The sequence below is a fragment of the Homarus americanus genome, unplaced genomic scaffold, assembly GCF_018991925.1.
Source record: "Homarus americanus isolate GMGI-L3 unplaced genomic scaffold, GMGI_Hamer_2.0 scaffold45698, whole genome shotgun sequence".
NCBI lineage: Eukaryota > Metazoa > Arthropoda > Malacostraca > Decapoda > Nephropidae > Homarus > Homarus americanus.
Window position 1 is genome coordinate 11224607 of NW_024735554.1, and position 21918 is coordinate 11246524.

The 21918-nt window shown below is 40.1% G+C and overlaps 1 protein-coding gene across 2 annotated transcripts; it reads left to right on the forward strand.

Annotated features, from left to right (window-relative positions):
* The first annotated feature begins 6257 nt into the window (after positions 1-6257).
* On the forward strand, positions 6258-19923 carry LOC121871517 (glutathione S-transferase 1-like). 2 transcript variants are annotated; one of them, XM_042373928.1, is made up of 5 exons: positions 6283-6413; positions 16681-16907; positions 17130-17336; positions 17733-17874; positions 19093-19923. In XM_042373928.1, the coding sequence occupies exons 2-5, from the start codon at positions 16873-16875 to the stop codon at positions 19408-19410; spliced, it is 702 nt and encodes a 233-aa protein (XP_042229862.1). In that variant the 5' UTR covers positions 6283-6413; positions 16681-16872; the 3' UTR covers positions 19411-19923. The 2 variants fall into 2 exon arrangements, with proteins under 2 accessions (XP_042229863.1, XP_042229862.1); XM_042373929.1 differs by lacking the exon at positions 16681-16907 and having other exon boundaries at positions 6258-6413.
* Positions 19924-21918: the final 1995 nt, after the last annotated feature.

Consider the following 21918-nt stretch of genomic DNA (forward strand, 5'->3'; position numbering starts at 1 on the left):
AGGATACTGTCGCAATGGAATGCGGCTAGGCTTGCAGGGGAGAGATTCACTACAAGCCCACCCAGCTGGGGTGGTTGGGAGGGCCCTGTAAGTCCCCGATTTTTTTTTATTGAAATATGACCAATATCATTGGCATTTTGAGGACATTTTGAAGTCATGTGAATTTTATATTTGAAGTTATTCTGGGGTCAATAGAAATTACTTTTCACTATACAAAAACGCCTGAGTACAATACTGCATTAAAGAAAAAATATTGTACTTTTCTGATGAAAAGGAGGGAGTCCGGACCCCCCTAGATCCGCCTTTGCATTACTGTATTGAATGTCAGGTCAGAGAGTTAAGGGGGAGCATCAGGTACACATGGAGCAGCGGAGAGAAGAACACACGAAGGTAGACAGAGCCATCATATTATTAAATTGGTCTCTAAGAACAGTCGGTCCGTAAGAGCTGGCAACTCACATGATCGACACCCAGAGTTCGTGCAGCAAGTTTAACTTACTGTTGTCTTCCGTCTTGTTTGCCTACCTTTATCAATGAGTTCATTACAGAACGAAATGTACAACTGCAGTAAAAACTTTACATCAATCATATAATTAAGGATGATGGAATAATAACACATTAATGGGCAAAGTTGAGGGTAGAAGGGCCAGGGGAAGGCAGAGACTGGGATGGGTGAATTAAATTTAAAACAGGATCCCATATAAATACCACAATCCATTTGACTTAGAAATGTTTCCTAGTGACTTGATTAATATTGCCAATGGTTAAGTCACATCTAAAGAGATAGAAGAGTTCCTTTCTGCTCTACAAGAAACTAGAGCAAAAAATGTTTGATTTTGCAAAGAAGAGACTAATTGGAAAGAGCAAATCAGCAAGCCTTTGGGAACCTCAGCAACGATCATCAATACAAACACTTGTAGACATGCAATGATACAAAAGAAAGACAAGAAAGAATAGTTTTGTATTTCTCAGAAGTGTTGTTTCGTCGCCTTATTGCCTACTGGTTGTATCAGACATGGTGACATAGAACTCAAAGCAGTCATGCAGTATGAACTTGCTTCTGTACCCCCAGTTCTTTTCAATGATAATGGCTGAATGTGAAAAATATCCAAAGCTGATCTAGCAAAAATGTTGGAGGCTGTTTGTGATGAAATTCTCACACTGACAAAAGTTCCGGGTGAAAAAAAAAGCTACTGCCTACATTATTGGTGGAATGGCGATGATCCAGTCTTTAAATGAGTCCCCACTCAAAACTTTTAATGACCTATCAGAAAAGAAATTGAAAAATATCCTGCACATCCTAGAAGACGATCAAATTGGAGATGATAATCACAGACGTTTTTGACTGATATGATAAGACGAACTACAAGCAGACAGAAGGACAACATAGAGGTGCTGGTGAGATGACACCCACTCATCAAGTAACACTGGCTCACGTAGTGTCCCAAATCGTCGTTTTTTTATTGAAAGGACCTGCCAAAGTGATTCTGTCATCACCAAGGCCATGTCTCAGAATGAGTAAATCCATCATTCTTGCAGGGAGTTTTGCCAATGCTGAGACAGTGAAGTGTGTGAGAGGGTCTGATGAGCTCTTTCAAGACCTGGCTTGGCCTACACTGGAGCTGTTTCAGATACATTCAGGAGCCAGTGCATACCCAGTACTTGCCAATAAGGCGTAACAGAGACGTGACCGACCGCCCAAGCAGCTAACGAACCTCTGATCAGTGGCGAAGAGGATAAAGGTACAGTACACATGACGTGGCAGCCACTTTGTTACTTTTATCCTCTTCGCCACTCATCGGCTCGTTAGCCGCTTGGGCGGTAGGTCACGTCTCCGATACGCACTGTTGGCAGATACTGGGCATGCACTGGCCCCTGAATATATCGGAACCTGCTCCAATGTTGGTCAACTCTGGCCTTGAATGAGCTCACACTCGGTGCCATCACAACTCTCTCCGGCAGATTGTTCCAAGAGTTCACAATTCTCACTCCAAAAAAAATTGCCCTCACAGTTTTCTAGACTTGTGGTTTGGTTAGGTTAGGTTAGGTTAGGTTAGGTTAGCGGGCCCAATACACTGCCCTGTGGTACCCCGCTTGTGACAGGTACAGATGATGATTTCGTGCCATTAATCACCACACACTGCTTGCGGTCATGTAGAAAGTCTTCTATCCACGCTAGGACATTTCCCCAAATTCCGTACCCTTCCAGTTTGATTTTCAGCCTTTCGTGGGGTACACTGTCGAAAGCCTTGGCAAAATCTAGGTAAATATTGTCGATATTACCACCCCGTTCCAGAATATGGGTCCAAATATCCAATACCTTGAACAATTGTGTTAAGCAGGAGCGCCCCGGCATAAAACCGTGTTGGCAATCTTTTACAAGGTTGTTTCGTATTAGATGTTCCATTGCGGCATCTCTGATAATACTCTCAAGTACTTTACATATTATGCTGGTCAGGCTCACCGGTCTATAGTTGTTCGTGGAGTGACGATCGCTCTTCTTGAAGATAGGACTCGCATAAGCCACTTTCCATTCACTGGGGACCATTTGTTCATCCAGGCATTTACAAAACAGGATCTTCAGGGGCTCTGCAAGCTCGTTGCACAACTCTCTTAGCGCTCTAGGATGCACCATGTCAGGGCCGGGACTCTTATGGACCTTTAGCCTGGACAGTTTATTTCTAATATCCTCTTCTGTGAACACAATGTGGGAGTGCTGTGTCGAAACGTCTGTCCTCAAACGCAGGAAGGTTAGTTACATCCTTTCTTGTGAACACAGAGGAAAAGAAGCTGTTCAATGCCTCAGCTTTATCCTGGTCAGAATCTGCGTAACTACCATTCACCAGCCTCAGGTCTGATACTCCTACTCGCGTTTTCAATTTCGACTTTGCATAGCGGTAAAACGCCTTTGGGTTTGACTTGACCTCGCTTGCAACCAGCCTCTGGAACTCCTTTTCAGCCCTTCTACATTCTATCTTTGCTTGGTTTCTGGCTCTTGCATACATCCTCCTGTCCTGCTCATCGTTTGACCCAACCCACGTCTTGAATTTCTGGGTATTCTTCTTAATTTTGTCGACCGCCGCATGGTTCATATGTAGTGATCCCCTCGTATTCCTAGAGGCACTGGGTTTGGTCTTGGGTATATATTTATCGATCAAATGGGTCATTTTACTAGTTATGATATTCAGCGTAGTGTCTGCGTTCTTGTGCCTTAATAAGTCAGGCCAGTTGATACCCCTCATCTCTTCCCTCATCCCATTGTAATTTCCCTTGTAATATTTGCACCTTGGCCTGGCCTTATCTTGAAATAGGTAACAATTAAATCTGAATGACAACACTGTATGGTGACTGGTGCCAACTGGGGCAAGGTGTTCCAGTGTGGCCACCATACCCTCCTCGTTTGTTATGATGAGGTCAAGTGGCTTGGGTGTTTGCTCCCCTCTGTAATGTGTCGGGCCTCTAACATGTTGGAACAGAAAATTATCTCTCAGAGTTTCTACGAAAAGAGTAGCAGGGTTATTCAAGTCATTAGGGGTTGACTCGTTTCTCCAGTCGATGTCGCCATAGTTAAAGTCCCCCATGATAAGGAGGTGGCTAGGGTTGAGCATCGCCGCTTTGCTTATTAAGGTTCTTAAGTTCCTTTGATTTAGTGGGCCACAGTTTGGGGATCTGTAGATACACCCGACGATAAGTAAGTCCCCTCCCTTTAATTTAATTTTACACCACTTGGACTCTTCATAAACATCCTCTCCCTGTACCCTCGCCTGGCTGGCTCTAAGGTCTTGCCTAGCGTAGATAACTACACCCCTTTTGCAAGTTTCTTGAGATAGGTTCGTAAATGAGTCATATCCAGCAATACTGAACTCACATTCCTCTGGGTCGATTCTCCTGTTCTTGTACAACAGTTCTACAACTCCTACAATATCTGGTTGGTGTACTCTTAGTAGTGTTTCAAACTCCTCTCTTATCAAGGAACGTGTCAGTATTAGTGTACATGACATTCAAGCCAGAATTTGTTCTCGGTAACTTCTCTGCTCTTAGTCATAAACCCGCTCCCCCCACATTCTCAGAAGCTGCAGCATTTGCTAGGTACACTGTATTTTGCAGGGTGTGGTTAGAAAAGTTATTGTTTACACGGCGCTCGCCTCCACCTGTCCGGTAGGCTGAACTGGTGCCGCCTCCCGGGTGGGGGGTTGAGTGGGTGGAGGGTGCACTACTGCCCCCTGGCCCTGTGTCGGCACACTTGTTTCCACTACCCTCCCTATGTTAAAACTGACTTTACATAGAGCCGGGAAACAATAGTTCACATACCTGGAGAAGCGCTGAGAAAGAGTCACGAGCGTGCAAATCTTCCTCGTGCATTCCTTTATATCTGGCAATTCAGGCCTGCACAGGCATGCCAGAAGGGCTAATCTCACAAACGACAGAAATTCGATTCAACTCAGTCGCTGTACATTCAACTATAAAAATCAATGTCATAGGTCAGGTTTATTTCTTATGTCTATTTTTATAATCTAATCAGCGATTGAACTTGCCAGGAAAAAGTGAAATGGGCCTCAAATACACACACTGTTAACGTCATTCTCACAACATCAATGTCATTCTCACATCAGAGGGATTTCTAGACAAGGATCCTCTATGGGTATACGTTGAGATCTTGGAGACAAGAGTGTGACATATTCTTTTCAGGAGATTAATGACTTTCTTAAATAAACAACTGACAATAACTAAACTACAAACATCAGATTCTCTGATGTTTGGGCATCAAAATAATCACGGAATGCCATTCGTACTGGCAGACTCGACACACACTTACTTGACAAGTGTTCCTAACAATAAAGACTGTTGAAGCTTTCAACATCACTCACAAAGGATCTTGAATGCTTTAATTGTAATCAGACATATTTAAGTTTACCCAAAACAATGGTGTTCTCTCTCACATTCAAATTTACTTTATAGAGACGTTGGTTTCAGGAAGTCAAAGAAAATGGACGGCACCTAAGCTAGAGAAAACGGATTTTTTCCTAAGGATAACTCACCAGTTATCCACATGTTTTGAGGGCGTAGAGCATAATATGAATCATCAGGTTTCAAACAGACCAGCCGTGCCAGTGTGACCATGACACACTGTATTTTGCATGGTGTGGCTAGGAATGTCATTATTTACACGGCGCTCGCACTGGTGTTACCTCCCGGGAGTCCCTGGTGGGGGGTAGAGCGGGTGGGGGTGCATTGCTGTTGTAGTGCATTCCTCCCCTACAAGCACCGAACCTTCTCGAATTCCCCAGCCTACGCCTCAAGCGCCGCCCACGGAGCGGGGGTCAACTATCTACCCACGCCTACCCCCGCCTTATAAGGCCTGACACCGCTGTGACCAGCCTCTCTTTCTACACAGTGCCACCAGCAAGCAACACCTCCTCCGCGCCAGCCTGGCAGCTGCCGTTCCCGCCAGCGACCTTGGCGTCCCTCAAGCCGCGTGTCCCTCCTCTGGGCACCCTCACCACCCAGCTCTCTCTACTCAACGCTTATTACCATGCTACCTACCCAGCAACAAGCTGCATTGTACATCCAATACAATATGTATACAGTGAGCACATTGTGAGTTTCCTTTCTCCATCCCATCCTGAGTGTGAAACAATATCTCATACCCCTACAAATGGTGACCCCCGGCCACCAGCAAGCAACACCTCTCAGCGCCAGCCGCTCCCGCCAGCGACCTTGGCGTCCCTCAAGCCGCGTGCCCTCACTGGGCACCCTCACCACCCAGCTCTCTCTACTCAACGCTTATTACCATGCTACCTACCCAACAACAAGCTGCATTGTACATCCAATACAATATGTATACAGTGAGCACATTGTGAGTTTCCTTTCTCCATCCCATCCTGAGTGTGAACCAATAAATCATAAACCCTACACTGTCCCCTGGCTATGTGTCGGCATAGTTGCTTCCACTACCCTCCCCCTGAATAGAACCCATGTACACCGTCCCCGTTCCTTCTTGCCAACAGAAACGTGACCGATCGCCCTAGCGGCTAAAGAGCCGATCAGTGGTGAAGAAGATAAAAGTGAAAGTAACACAAAGTTCCAACATTCTGGGTTTCGAAAGCATGACTTAGCATAAACTTTAAAGTATAATACTCACCATGAAGTAAGATAGAACACAGTCGAGATAACTTACTTTATTCACAAACATTTGCGTGGAAATTATAAAAATAAGAAACAATGACCAGAATGTATTGTTCAATGAATCACATAGAGAAAAAAGAGATAAAACAGTTCCAACTTCCTACCAGTCACGTTGACACACACATTGTCAGTTAACTCAGTGGCAGCTGCATTGCTTGAGTTAGTTGAGTGTGGGTGTCTGTCGCTCCCCGTAGAATTATAGAAGCCAGATTCGCTACGATAACTTGGTAAGTATTTGTAAGTAACCCACGTAATACAAACTAATAGTAATTCACGTGGTTAACTTGAGTGTTATGGTAAATAAAGGAAGTTGTGGTAGTCGCCGGCAGCAACCTGTGCATGGCGCCCACAAATGTTGGGAACCCACCACCCAAGTAAATTGCTATTTGCTAAAACACTAATATCATTATTTATCATACAGCAGACGAACTAAACCTAACCTAACAATCTTATTAAGATAGTTTGTGAATTGGTTAGGACGGGTTTGGTTGGCTGTCTTATTACATTATATTCAACAGGTCTTGGAAGAATCCCCCTTGTGGGGTCTGACTAATTACCCAAATGTACCCGCAATGAAGTCAAATAATGGTTCTACATGAATAAATCGGGTTACTAATCATTTCTCGACTAGTATTTGGTGTCACAAAGTAAAAAAAAAAATGGAAAACGTAATTTAATTTGAGTTAATAGATCGCGTGCATGTACCGAGGGAGCGAGTAATTACCCAAATGTACCCGCAATGAAGTCAAATAATGGTCCTACATGAATAAATCGGACTGCCAATCACTTCTCGACTGGTATTTGGTGTCACGAAGTCACAAAAAATTGGTAAACTTAATTTAATCTGAGTTAATAGATCAAGTGCATGTACCTAACACAACACAGATTAAATTAAGTTTACCAATTTTTTGTGACTTTATGACACCAAATAATAATCGAGAAGTGATTCACAGCCCGATTTACGCTTGTACGACCATCATTTGACTTCATTGCGGCTACATTTGGGTAATTACTCGCTCCCTCGGTACATGCACGCGTTCTATTAACTCGGATTAAAGTAAGTTTTCCAATTTTTTGTGACTTTGTGACACCAAATACTAGTCGAGAAGTGATTAGTAGTCCGATTTATTCATGTAGGACCATTATTTGACTTCATTGCGGCTACATTTTGCTACATTTGGGTAATTACTCGCTCCCTCGGTACATGCACGTGATCTATTAACTCAGATTAAAGTAAGTTTTCCAATTTTTTGTGACTTTCTGACACCAAATACTAGTCGAGAAGTGATTAGCAGTCCGATTTATTCATGTAGGACCATTATTTGACTTCATTGCGGCTACATTTGGGTAATTAGTCGGACCGCCCCTTGTGGCACCTCCTCCCATACCTCTTTAATTAATTCTGGACAACAAAATCAGTGCACTGTCAGTCAAGTTACTCAATGAGGACGAAATACTTTATTTATTATCAAAGGGAAGGTGGAGGTTAATAGTTTAAAGAGGAAAAACAAATCTAGGAAATAGTTGTGATGAAAGTTACTACAGTATATACTTTATTTTTACTTTTTACTTTATTTTTATTTATGTAGGTAGTTTTGTTTTTAGTGTGTATGCGTATTTAATTATCTCAAAATATATGTTGATATGGTTTCTATAATTGCTTTTGGCTATAATGAACCACTCAAAATGTTTCCCACTGTTTCGGTGTTATTAAAGGGATAAAAAATTTGTCATCATGTCATCATTCTAAAGTATCTTAATGGTATTAGCTAGTGTATCATTGACAAGGGTTAACCTATCATCCTCCTAATGTTAAGCCACCATTCCTAAGTATGTAGGTGCTACTATAGCATGTAGTCTACAAGATATTTAGGTTAGGTTATGTCAGATCAGGCCATCAAGATTAGGTTAGGTAAAGTTAGATTAGACTAGACTAAAGGGTGGTGGACGAGTGGAACAAGCTTAGCAACTTTGTAGTAAGTGCTGGAACGCTGGAAAGTTTCAAAAGGAGGCTGGATAGATTCATGGATGATAGAGTGATAGTAACTCTCGACAGGAGCTGCCATGCACAGACCAACCGGCCTATTGCAGACTCCTTATTTTCTTATGTTCTTATGTCTTTGTAGACTGCATGCTATAGTAGCACCCCTTAGTAATTACACACCACAATTTTAAGCGTTAGATCATTAATTGTCCCGAAAGCATATACAGTAACTGTTATTACCATACTAAAGCAGAGAATTCGGTTAATATTTAGTAGTTGCCAACACCTAACTGAATATTGAGTCATATATTGTATAGGGAGAGAGAATAAAATTAAAAATAATTTATTCTATAATGTTCCTGTCAGAAATTTATAGTTTTCAAGTTATTTTAACTTTTATTTTATAATATTCAGCCAATCAGTGTGAATGTTGATGTGACATCATAGTCGTCCTCATCAATCATTGTGAGTGCCGATGTGACGTAATACTCTTGTGCCAATCAGCGCAAGTCTCGATTCTCGGGCAGTTGGAAGATGGCATCTGTGTGCAAAGGTTGTACATTGGCTGCCTGGCGCATTATTCAGCAGGTTTTAGACAATGAAGCAGCAGCTGACATTTTTAGGGCCCGCGGTGTTGTTGTATCATCTGTAAAGTGTCTGAGATGTAATTCAGTGTCAGTAACGTGTAGATCACCATGCATGGTACTGTGGGAAGAAACAGGCACTGACGAAGAGAAAATGATCCAGTTAGAGTAGATTTTCTGTGTGCATCTCTCTATCCTCCTGTATTTCTTACTTAAGGTAAGTTTCTTACACACTAGGGGTTAGGTTAGGTTTTTTCAGGTTTTTGCATTATTTTGCCCTTTCACATTTTATTTTTATCAACAGCAAATTTCCAATGACGATGAAAGTAATATTTATATTTAACATGATGATTTACACTTTAAAAACTCATTTTCAAAAGTCAGTTAGGTGTTGGCAACTACTAAATATTTATTTACCTTATCATTTCGATCATCCAGTGAATTTTAAGTTACCACCCTCCGAGAAAGGTTTAGGTTAGGATAGGTTATGTTAGGTTGAAATTGTGTTTTCCATTGGTTTTTTATGTGTTTTGAACGATTCTGACCTATTTTCAAAAAGGTGCATGAACGAAACAATAATTTTACCGCTTAATTTACCTAAAGATTAACCACCTTAGCACTAATCTAACCTCATTCCCCCCAAATAGTATTAGGGTAGATAACCTTGGTAAATATTCATTTAATGGCCAAGGCTCTTTTTTGTTATGATAATGTTTTTTTTTTTTAGGTGTTTTACTCAAATCTGACCTTCATTTTTGGGGCATATGAGCAAATTTTTTAATTTATTTTTATTTATTTATTTTTTATTTTATTTTTTTACAAAATTCACTCATTTGCACAAGAAATGAAGGTCAGATTTGAATAAAACACACCTAAATACTGTACAGTACACCAAAAAAAGCCTATTCTCATAACAATTTCAACTTCAAAATCACTGTTGAAACCTATTTATTTCTTTATTTTTTATAATCCTAGAATAACCAGATATGAAAATTTTGCTTCAGCCATTAAACAAATATTAACCTTAATATTTAGGTGAAATAAGCTGGGATGGAGATTTTTCAGGTGATCCAATTTCTCCAGATAGCACTTACTGCACCCATCATTTTTTTTTAAATATTGGTAAAGAGTTGTATACAGTACGGTAATGGCAGTAACTTTGCTTGACCTTACCTTCTCATTATTGTATTCATCAGAGGTTCAGGAAATAAGCATGTGATAACTTTGTTAGTTGCCTGAGGTCATATTGGGGTAAATTTGAGTTTTGTTCATCCCTGCATTTAGATATCCAACCTAATCTAAGAGCCACAGAACCCAGGAACTATATCTAACCAAACCAGACCCCCCCCCCCCTCTTTCTGGTGGGGTTAAATTCCTAATATTCCCCGGATGACCGAAACTAAAATAATACACATACAGTATTAGCTTACTGTTAACCATTGCTTATATACCCACACTGTTGAGGTACTGTACTGGTAAAATTTTCGTATACAGTACCTGCATGGCTCTTTGTACAGGTAAACCTCGAGATACGGTGGAGCTAGGTTCCTGAAAACCCATTGCTTGGTGAATTATATTAGATAGAGAACATTATAACATGGGGTTCAATGGGATATGTTCCCAGCCAGTCCCCAAACGCACATGTCACCGACAAAATTCCTACAGTACTACAAGACAATTAAACAACACTCACCACCTCGTGAAGAATAAGCCTGGTCATCATCACATGTCCCCTTCGAGACTAAGGGGGTCTTGTAGGTGGAGTGGAGATGCCATGCTGACTCCCGCACAGCCTCTGGGAGTCTCTTGCTGCTTAACAATGTCAAGCTTCACCCCAGAGAGACAGTTCTCTTGGATGCCTTGACCTTCCCAACAGAATTGTAAAAAGTATCAGACTTTGTTACTTAAGTAAAAAGTATTGTTACATCAAGTAAAAGTATCCAAAGTTCAATGTACTCAAGTACCGTAGAAGTAAAGAGTATCTCTCATAAAGTACTCAAGTACTGAAAGTAAAAACTGACAGCAAAATTGTCTCAAATATTAAAAAAAATCCACAGTAAATAAAGAGGAAAAGTTAAATAAAGATAAATATAAATGACACATTGCATTACATTACACATGTTTATTTGCAAATCTTTCTATTGAGATTAATCAGTAACTGATTTTAAAAAATATGGCTGTCCAATTAGGATCTTTTAGGCCTAAATATATGCACCAGCATGACCTACCGAAAGAGAATATGTTCAGCCCCGCTCTTCTCCCTAAAATCCATCGCAGGGATAGTGAACGGGCTTAGAGTATATCCATCCAACATTATGATCACTTTCTTCCTTATCTGCACAAATATCGTCGACGTGGACATAATGTTGTCTCTCCTTGCATTAGGTTAGGATACAGACCTTTTTTTTTATCCTCTTCACCAATGATCGGCTCGTTAGCCGCTTGGGCGATCGGTCACATCACTGTCACGCACTGTTGCCAAGTACTAGTTATGTACAGTACTGGCTCTCTGTTATGCACTGTTGGCAGGTACTGGGCATGCACCGGCTCCTGAATGTACCTCAACCTGCTCCAGTGTTGGTCAAGTCTGGTCTTGAAAGAACTCACACTCTGTGCCATCACAACATTTTCTGGCAGATTGTTCCAAGATTTCGTGACTCTCACTCCGAAAAAGTTTGCCCTCACAGTTTTCTGGACTTGCGCCTTCTTCAATCTTGAGCTGTGACCCCTTGTGGGGCGAGCATCCGCCAGCTCCAAGTAAGGACACTCGACTGAGTAGTACCCCCTGAGATGCTTATACACCTCAATTAGGTCGCCCCTTGCCCGTCTGTAGTATAAACTAGGCAAGTTGAGGCGGTCCAATCTCTCAGGGTAGTTGAGGTGCCGAAGTGCAGGCACCAGTCTGGTGGCCCTCCTTTGAACATTTAACTGACAGTCCCTACATATCTCGGGGACCAGGCGGGGTGACAGTACTCCAGATGGGTAAGCACTTCACTCTTGAAGATCGTTACAAGGGACGGACCATCTAGATATCTGAACGACCTTATAAGACCCAATAATTTATTTGCCTGATTTACCTTCTTCTAACGATGGCCCAAAAACTTCAGCTCATTGTCAACATACACACCTACAGTAGGTCCTTCTCACATTCAATCTCAAATAGTGCAGTTTCTTCACCCCATTGAGACATATGATACGCCTCCTTACCGTTGGTACGCCCCAGGTGCATCCTCTTACTCTTCGTGACATTGAATCTCAGCAGCCATTTCTTCGACCATTCTTGGAGCTCACAGAGATCCTTCCGCAGCTCTTCACAGTCCGCTTGGTTCTCGATTTCCAGAAATAATTTGGCGTCATCGGCAACCATTTGTATGGAGCAGTGTACAACGTCAGGCATGTCATTTATGAAACAAACAAACAACAGCGGGCCCAATACACTGCCCTGTGGTACCCCACTTGTGACAGGTACAGATGATGATATCGTGCCATTAATCACCACACACTGCTTGCGGTCATGTAGAAAGTCTTATATCCACGCTAGGACATTTCCCCGAATTCCGTACTCTTCCAGTTTGATTTTCAGCCTTTCATGGGGTACACTGTCAAAAGCCTTGGCAAAATCTAGGTATACATTGTCGATATTACCACCCCTCTCCATAATATGGGTCTAAATATCCAATACCTTGAGCAATTGTGTTAAGCAGGTATAAAACCGTGTTGGAAAACCTTTACAAGGTTGTTTCGTAGTAGATGTTCCATCGCGGCATCTCTGATAATATTCTCAAGTACTATACATATTTTGCTGGTCAGGCTCACCGGTCTATAGTTGTTCGCGGAGTGACGATCGCCATTCTTGAAGGTAGAACTCGCATGGCATGTATCTGAGGTGGGGGATGACCCACACTTCTCTTCCTGTAAACTCTCTAAATGTCCCAATGTCAACACCCTTCAACACTACTGTATTGTCTTGACTGTCCCACCGTCAGGAACCTCCTACCACAGGGAGTCACTAACCACTGTCACAACCTACTTATTCATAATAATTTAGGTTTAATTATTGTACGCTACCTACGCTTTCGTGGGTGCTAACTCCCATTGTCCTTAAATCAAATCAATATTGTCTCCATATCACAAGTCATAGCGTGTCCTGCGAGACACAAGTACCACTGTATTAGTGTCTGACCGCATGGTCTTGTGACAAGGCTTGTCGCCTCCTGGGGTGTAATAAATTAATTAAGTAATAAATAATAAGCCCAGCAAGACTAAACAAATGCTCACAAGCAGCAGATACAGGTAGTGGGGTGCTAAGCTTGATAGGTAAGTCACATAATGTTGGGGAAGACCTCAGTAGCTCCATTCCATCTCCTGGACATGCCAAGTAGCTATCAAGCTCCTTCAGTTGAGGAATTTGTGGATGACTGTTGCCTCCATAGTGACAGAGTCTAAGACTCACCGTGAACTGTTCCTCTAATTGGGGTGTGGCTGTGGTGACGTCACTTTTTTATTCTAATTGATGAATGGCTGAATTTTTTACATCACATAACATCTAGCGGGGGGGGGGGGTCAGTGGTGCTTAGTTACTGGTATTTAGGCAGAATTTTTGATACACTCAGTCTCACACATACTGTATGTATAGAGACAGAGTTTAAATCTAAGATGGAATTATGTAATTCACTTTAGAATCACAACCTCTTTGAAATTCATTTTAGGTACAGGTACAGTACAGCTCCTACCCAACTTACGACGGGGTTAGGGACCCAAATCCAGGTCGTAAGTTGAAAGTGTTTAAATAATACATAAAAAAATCTAAAATGGGTGTCTCTTTTTCTTCTCAGCACCACAAAACTCTCACTTTTAAGCTTGCCAACCATTTTAAAGTGAATTACAAACGAAAATTTTGTCAGTACACAGCGCAATCACTGACGTTGGGACTCGAAAATACGTAATTTGACAACATTTTGATACGACTGAGGCGGTTGTGTGTCCGGGTGGTCGTAAATTGAGTAGGTCGTAAGTTGGGGAAGAGCTGTATATGCAAAGAGCAACTGATGCTTAATGGAAAGACTAGCCTTCTGAAGGAAAGGTGGGGAAGAAGAGAGGGGGGAGATAAGAGAGTAGGCCAGGTGAGGTGGGTGGTCAAGGTGCTAATGGACACAAGAAAATCAGAGGGAAAGTCTGCTGTCATGGTCACTGCCAACTGACTTAATATCACCTCACCTCACGAGACCTCTAGGTATGTGACCGCCTGGTGTCTCCCCACACCGTACCCTTCACGACTCCACTCATACCATACCCTCCACCCACACAAGTGTTTTACTATGGTTAATAATTAACTAAATTAAAAAATATATTAATTTGCATGCAACGAGTAACGATTTTTGTTTTTCAATTGTATTGGAGTAAAAGTATTAGAAAGGCATACTTCAGGAAAAGTACTAAAAATTTGAGTACAGTGTACTTTTTAAAAAGTAAATACAGTACCCAAAATTTTTATTTGAGTACAGCAATGAAGTGTTTTTATTTAGTTACTTTACAACTCTGCTTCCCAGACATATTCAGAGTTACATTGCTCACTTCAGTCACAAAAACAGAGCAAAAGCACTTGTCACAAAAGCAGAGTGAATGATGATAACAAAAACATTGATAGTGACCAACACTGCTCACATTTCAAAACAACAGTGTTGACGCACCTTACACTCACAAAAACACGGAAAATGTCACTTCACAGTCACCATAACACAGTTCATTCTAAATGTTAGTGCTGTCCTTTCACTATATAAGAAAAAAGATAAATATTGTACAATGTATGATGCTGGCCAATAATCGTGGAGCCATGTGATGGCGAGTTAATAATCAACAAAGAACCAAGCACAGGGCTGTAGTGTGAAGGTTGGTCGTGTTGTGGCGCGTGGGTAGGCTTACAAGTGAAGGTACCGTAGTGATGTGTCGTACATAGGGTTAAATATTGTTTCTTTATAAAATGTCACTGACTTGACATAGAAAAATATAATTTGCATTGCTGGAATCCTTGTAAGACAGCGATTAATTTGAGTACAGTACATACAACCCATAGTATGCACTACAGATATAAAAAAAAGAATTCCAACCAATGGATATCGATGGCTATCCAATGGATATTAAAGCGAATTACTGTATTTTGATCGTATGTAGCGAGACGGTCTTCATTTATGACCATCATTAAAGCGGAATATCGGTGATCAGGATATCGTATCTCAAGGTTTACCTGTACTGTACACTGGTACAGTACAGTACCTGCATTATCTAAAGTACAGTATTGTACATGCTGAACCAATTGTAAATTTCAAGGATGATTATACAGTGGCCCCTCGGTTAACGAACTCAATCCGTTCCAGAAGGTCGTTCGTTAACCGAAACGTTCGTTAACCGAAACCATTGTTTCAATGGGTTTTTGGGTAATTGGTTCCAGCTCACCGAAAATTTCCTAAATTCAACAAAAATGGTAGAAAAGTTCACTTACTTTGAGGTGTGTATGTAGAAGGCTCCTGGATGATGATGATGATGATGGGATTTAGAATGGGGGTGGAGGAGAAGGAAGAAGAGAAGGCATTGGGGTGGAAGAGAAGTCACCCCATGGTGCCATTTCACCCATAAAATTTTAGCTCTCTGGTTTAATTCAAGATTATTTTCTTTAAATCAACGCTGCACTGCATTATATATTGTCAATATATAAAATATATTTCAAAATGACCAATAATTTGCTTGGAAACACAGAAAAAAAGCGTTTAGTTGAAGAGAGTCTCAAGCAAGATGTTACCTCCAGTGAAAACAGAGAGAGACTGACGCCTGTTTGCTGTGTTAAGAGGCTGGATGCCGCGCATTAAACTAGTCACTTTACCTTCAATTTTGTTCAATAATTGTTAAAATGACTAAAAAATTGAATATTAAACTTTTAAAATTATTGAATAGTATAAACTTCTTGATATTTACAAAAATAGTAAGGAATTTAAGCCCTAGAACCGATTAATGTATTGGCGGACTGATACTAAAGCTGGTTGCCCTGTCAGTGCAAGCGAAAACATGTTGAGGTCGGTTCGTAAGAAGTTCGTTAAGCGAATTTTTTTTCGTTAACCGAATTGAAGATCCTTATGGAAGGCAGTTCGTTAATCGAAATTACGTTAACCGAGGTGTTCGTTAAACGAGGGGTCACTGTACTGAATAAATATCTATGTACTGTATATCTAAATTAGGTAAAGACAGAGCAGGCGGTTACTAAGCACCAGAACACTTTTATAGATTTTTGTCTTCATATTTTCCCATTATGCTTTGTATGATATTAAGTAATAAAATCAATACAACTTTTTATTTTCATTATAAATATTTTTGTTCCTTTTTCTCTATCTACAATCATAAATCACTTTGAAGGTTGGGGGAAATTGTTAGGTAAAAACATGGCATAAAACTGATCAAAGGACACTTGAATCAAGTCTCTACATGCTTTTTACGCGAAGAAATTTAATTTTTACCATAAATTTTCCACTCAAAATTTCTGGCCTGTTGTCGTCCCATTGTAAACAAATAAATTCTGATTCCGGTCTTGCTTAAATTATCATTAAATAATGGACTGTCTTATTTGGGATTCACTACCTTTATTAAAGGCTTGAATGCCTTTTTTAATTTTAACCTGCGCTATCCAGAGTCGTGTGTCTATAACCTATGCACATCCCATCTTATTTTTTATTTCCACACAATAAGTTCTTAAACATATTTATTTTATCATTAATGAGGATCATATTGTTGGAATAGATTAATTTCCAATACCTTTTGAGTAGCATTGAATTCTAAATGAACTGTATGTTTGTACAGTATACTGTACTATTGTTCACCTCAAGCCACATTGTTTTTCAATGGTGTCCTTATTAAGTCATGTTCGGTATCATATCATAGTGAGTTATCTGTGCTTGTGGAGGATGAAGACAATCTCCAAGAGTTCATCTCTCAACATCGACTAGTTGGCAGGACGCGCAAATGTTCAAAATGCTGCAGAGTACTGACAGTGAAAAAGAAATACAACCTGTATGTGTTTCAGTGCAAAAACTGATCACAATCTCGCATTCACAAAAACTGTGAAATTACACCATGCTGCTTCAAGATAGTTGCTTCCAGACATCAAAGTAAGTTCTTTCTGCCTAATGTGCTGGGGCTAGGAAGTTAGGTATGGAAAGTTAGGTTTCATTGGTGAGGTTGGTTCTATTAGGTTCTGTGCAGTCTCGTTTCCATTTTCGTATTTAGCATCATTCAAATACAGTAGTATCTAAAAAAAAAACTTAGGTTCAATTCCATGTTGTTTCTACCTTTACCCTAATTAATAATTTTCATGTCCTTACCTGCACTAGATCCAAGATGCCCATTGACTTGTACTACCTCAACCTCTCACCGTACTGCCGCTCTGTACTGCTCACTGCTAGGGCAGTTGGGGTTGAACTCAACCTCAAGACAGTAAACCTGTTCGCCAAGGAGCAGCTCAAGCCAGAGTTTGTGGCCATCAATCCTCAACACAGTGTCCCCACCTTGGTTGATGGTGACCTTGTGCTCTGGGAAAGGTCAGAAGATTTACCTGTAATTCTAGTCTGGTTAAACTTTAAATCACCAATACCTGAACTGTACTGTACAGTATTCTATTTTATCCAACTTTCAATAATAAAGACAAATAAGTAAGATGATAACTACAAATATGACACTGATAGCAGTAATAATGCTAATGATAAAATAATATACTGAACTAAAAATAGTAAAACAAGAAATCAACTAACTATAGTATGAAGACCCTTCATTGTTTGTCTCCATATCCTCTATTCCTTCAGTACTCTGCTTGTCTATTTCTTCTTTTTCCAGCACATGGACTTAAAGTAAAGTACAGTAGCCAGTAGCCACCTTATATTCTTAAACTACAAAGGTGTCTCAGCCAGTGTAGGAATAATGAGTTTCTTTCCTTTCAGTCGGCCCATCTGCACGTACCTCATCTCTCAGTACGGGAAGGATGACTCCCTCTACCCAAAGGAGCCTAAAGCCAGAGCCAAGGTGGATGCCCTTCTTCACTTTGATATAGGCACTCTGGCAGCCTGCTGGACTGCTATGATTGTGAGTATCACCGTAGATTAAGTTAACTTAGTGGAGTGAGTGCAAGTTCCTGGAGCATTATGTGTTTGCAAGAACTGAACTTGAGTCAGCCTCTACAAGCCAAGACCTCAATCAGTAAACTGTACTCCTTTATACTTTGAGCTGTGGGCCCCTGGAATGACCTTTCATTCAATGTTGTCAATTCAGGAACTGTAGAAAACAAAAAGAAATGCTTTGTTGTTCACTTGAAGGCAGTAGAACAGGGAGCTAGTAATACTGTAATACCTGCACAGATAATTTTAACAAACATACTAATGTCTTGATGGTCATACAACACACTGATGTCTTGGTGGTCATACAACATACAGTAATATTAACTTGCTTTAGATTAGTCCTTTACTGTTGTTACCACTTTAGAATCTGGCTGTAGGACTATCACATTTCATGGCCAGGTGACTGTGTTAGGGCGAGAGAGCAGAAGCCTTTGAAGATTCGTGGGAGACAACATATTACTGAATATTAAAAATCTGAATTGTCTTATTACTTTGCAAGCTGCAGTACAACCATTGAACTAGTGCGCATTACTCTGCCATCTTCCTGTATCATCATTGTACTTTAAGTTTGATTTTAATTATAAAATGCATTCTTTTTATGTCCATATTATTGTACAGAATTTCTATACTTAAACAAGTATTTGCTTATTGTGTAATTCACTGTCTTAAATAAATGTCACAGTAAGTGTAAGTCGTTGAATTGTATTTTCATTAGCTTACAGGTGTGTTTTATTCGTAAGTAATTATTATTATTCCTATTTATTTCTCTTATATTTACACCATTATACATTTTAAAAGATGTGCGATGTAAATTGACCCCATCCAAGATGCTGAAGCTTGTGTAGACACCCATTATTACCTGTAAAATCTGAAGAGATAACCGAGATCATTTTACCAAGCAGTACAGGTGACAGTTAATGATAACTTGGAATGTTCTAGGTCAACAGTCAATTGGCATATGGTCAGACTATCAAGTTTTCTGGACATTTTTATTTCTTTCGCAAACTATCCTCTAAAATCTATGCTCACAACTCTTGCTACACTCCATTCTTGGTTACTCAATGTTACTGTACATGATCAAAAGATTATTGAACGTCAAGAACATAACTGTGATATCAATGATATTTTTCAAAATTAAATTTATCATTATACCACTTACCAGCAGTTCCCTTTGTTACATTTTTAGGCACCAGTGAAGGCCAAAGAATTGCCAAAGCCAGAACAGAAGAGCGTAGACAAGTTCCACGAGGCACTGGGTTGGTTAAATGGCTTTTTGAGCCACAAGAAGTATGCTGCCGAGACAGATCACATAACTGTTGCCGACCTCGTCCTCGTGGCCAACGTCTCCAGCTACGAGGCAGCCGGGTTCATCATCAACGACTACCCCAACATTTCTGCTTGGCTGCAGCGTTGTAAACAAAACATTGATGGGTATGAGGAGCTCAATGGTGAGAGTGCCAAGAAATTGGGAGAGTATATAAAGTCCATGATTACTGAAAAGTAAAAATGAGGAGGACCCTGGCATTCACTGAAGTGCCAAGATGATGAAAGTTATCATATCTGTCATTTCTAAAAGTTTCTGGTTTACACCTCAAAACTGGTTGGGATTTTAGTCACTATAAAACATTGAGACTGTGTGATGAGAATGATGCATGATCTACTAGTCTTTGGTTGTTTATATACAGTACCAAAACATTGAGATACTGTACAACATTCAGTAGTCACTTTAAGTAACTTAAAAGGATAAGGTTTATTTCTACAATAAAATATTGTAGAAATGAAAAAAAAAGTTCATTATATACAGCAGCTTTACTCTTAGCCAAGATAATTTTAGTGTAAGGACATTTCTTAGGTTTCACAAAAAATTACAAGCTTTCCTCTACTGTGTTTCTGCAACATGTGGCCAACAAGGTAACAAGTTGACATTTATGTGAGAAATTCTCAGTACAGTGTTTACAATGTGATAACTTGTAATTGTTTGACAATAAATGGGAAATTTTTTTATTACTGAAGTACAGTAGTTTGTTTTATTCACATGAGATCATACAAATGCAGTTATTTAGTGTTTAACCACTGGCACAGTTGTTTAGTTTGCCCAGAATATAAAAAAAATACCAAAAATCATAAATGAAATATTACAGCAATTAACCCTCTGTCGGAAATCTCATCCCCTCGTGGTCTTTCAACGCAAATAGCATCGATTACAATCTCACCCTCGATGCAGGTTGCATCGGTAGTAGGAACAGTATTTTTTATTGGGTAGAATGATCCAGACCCATTTTACAACCTTATAGATGCATTTGTGGGAGGAACTAACTGTACAGTACAGGGAGGTGCCCCCCCCCCCCTCCCCCCAAGTTTGCAGATATTTATTTCGCGGTGTCTATTATTCGTGGATGTACCCAACAATGTCTGGATAGTTTTAAAATTGCCAGCATTTTTGCGGCTGGGACAGGGAGCCATTCATTCTAGAAACCGTAATTTCCTTTACCTGTACACCCACCTCTCGTTTTATGCGGGGGTTACGTTCTTGAAAATCACCACATAATTAAAAAAACGCGTAAAATAAACATAATTTTCCCATAAGAATGCATATAAATGGTACAGGTTAGGGGGAAAATCATATAACTGTCACAATAAGTATTCTTTTACCTTACTCGTTAATAAAGAAAAAAAGTTAATAAAGGAGAAACAATAGGAAATACATCTTAACACTTACATTAACAACTGGCAACTTCTGCTTGCCCAAGGTAGGGGAGGGTTGAGGAGGCGAGGGTATGGGTGAGTCGGTGGTTGAGGGCAGGGGGGGTGGGGTGAGGTAAAGACCAACCAGCAGGGAGATTACTAACCCAGACGTCGTTATCAGCCATACAGAGGAGTTTAGTTTTTCGCTTATAAAATGTCAATGAATTGACTTGGGAGAATATAACTTACATTGCTAGATAGTGATTAATTTGAATACAGGTTGTACCTCTCTAGTCCGGCAACCTCGGGACCTGACCGGTGCCGGACCATGGAAATTCACCCTTTTCCTGGATAGATAGTGACCTATGCTTGGAAGCACAAGCACCACTTTCTCTGCATCATGGTCTCTTTGAAGACATGTTGAAGGGTTAAATGTCGTATAGTGGCTTCTCAAATTTCGCGAGTTTTTAATTCAATGTATTTTATTGGAACACAAAAAAAATAAATAAATAAAAATTTTGAGGGCGGAAACTTGAATTTCGACGGGTTTGAACGGCCCACCAATGTGCAGACGACGTGCATAATCGTGTAAACAGCGTCATTTCTCTTATGTACAAAAGATTCATTATTGTTTATTACTGAATGTCTTTTTTATTGAATTAATGTTTATGTGTGCAAAATGAGCAATACAATTCATTAATAATACGTAGAACATTAAAACACGTGAGGAAATGACACAGCATTGGTTTCGTTGATTACAAAACCAGTGACTGACTGGTTCTACATATAAAACTGAAGAAAATAAGACCTTGGTTGTAGCTGTAGTAAAATTAATATGGTTGTTTTAAGTAATGTTAATAAATGGAACAATAGAAGTAGCTAACGATAATGGTAAAGAAAAAAGAGAGATCACGTATGTAAGTGCGCACACGTGAAAACATATCGTCATTACTTTACATAAGAATATGAAAGCAACACTTATTTACTGCTCATATATATTGAAGGGTTAAATGTTGTACTCTGTATAGACAAGCAGAGAGAGAGAGAGAGCAGCCGAACTGCCGGATGTAAACAAACCTTAATTTCCCGCGGCTTTGTTGTTTTTTTTTACGGGGATTAGCCCACCCGGGCATAGGTCACTGACCCACATTGGGGCCTGAGGGGCAAAAATTTAATACTCCTGTAATAATAATAATAATTCAGATAAGTTATAAAAAAAAAAAAAAAGCTTCCTATCTACCTATTGGACAAACTAAAATCGTTCCGGACCACAGAATGCCGGACTAGAGAGGTACAACCTGTATAAACGTGCTGCTGTATAGTTTTC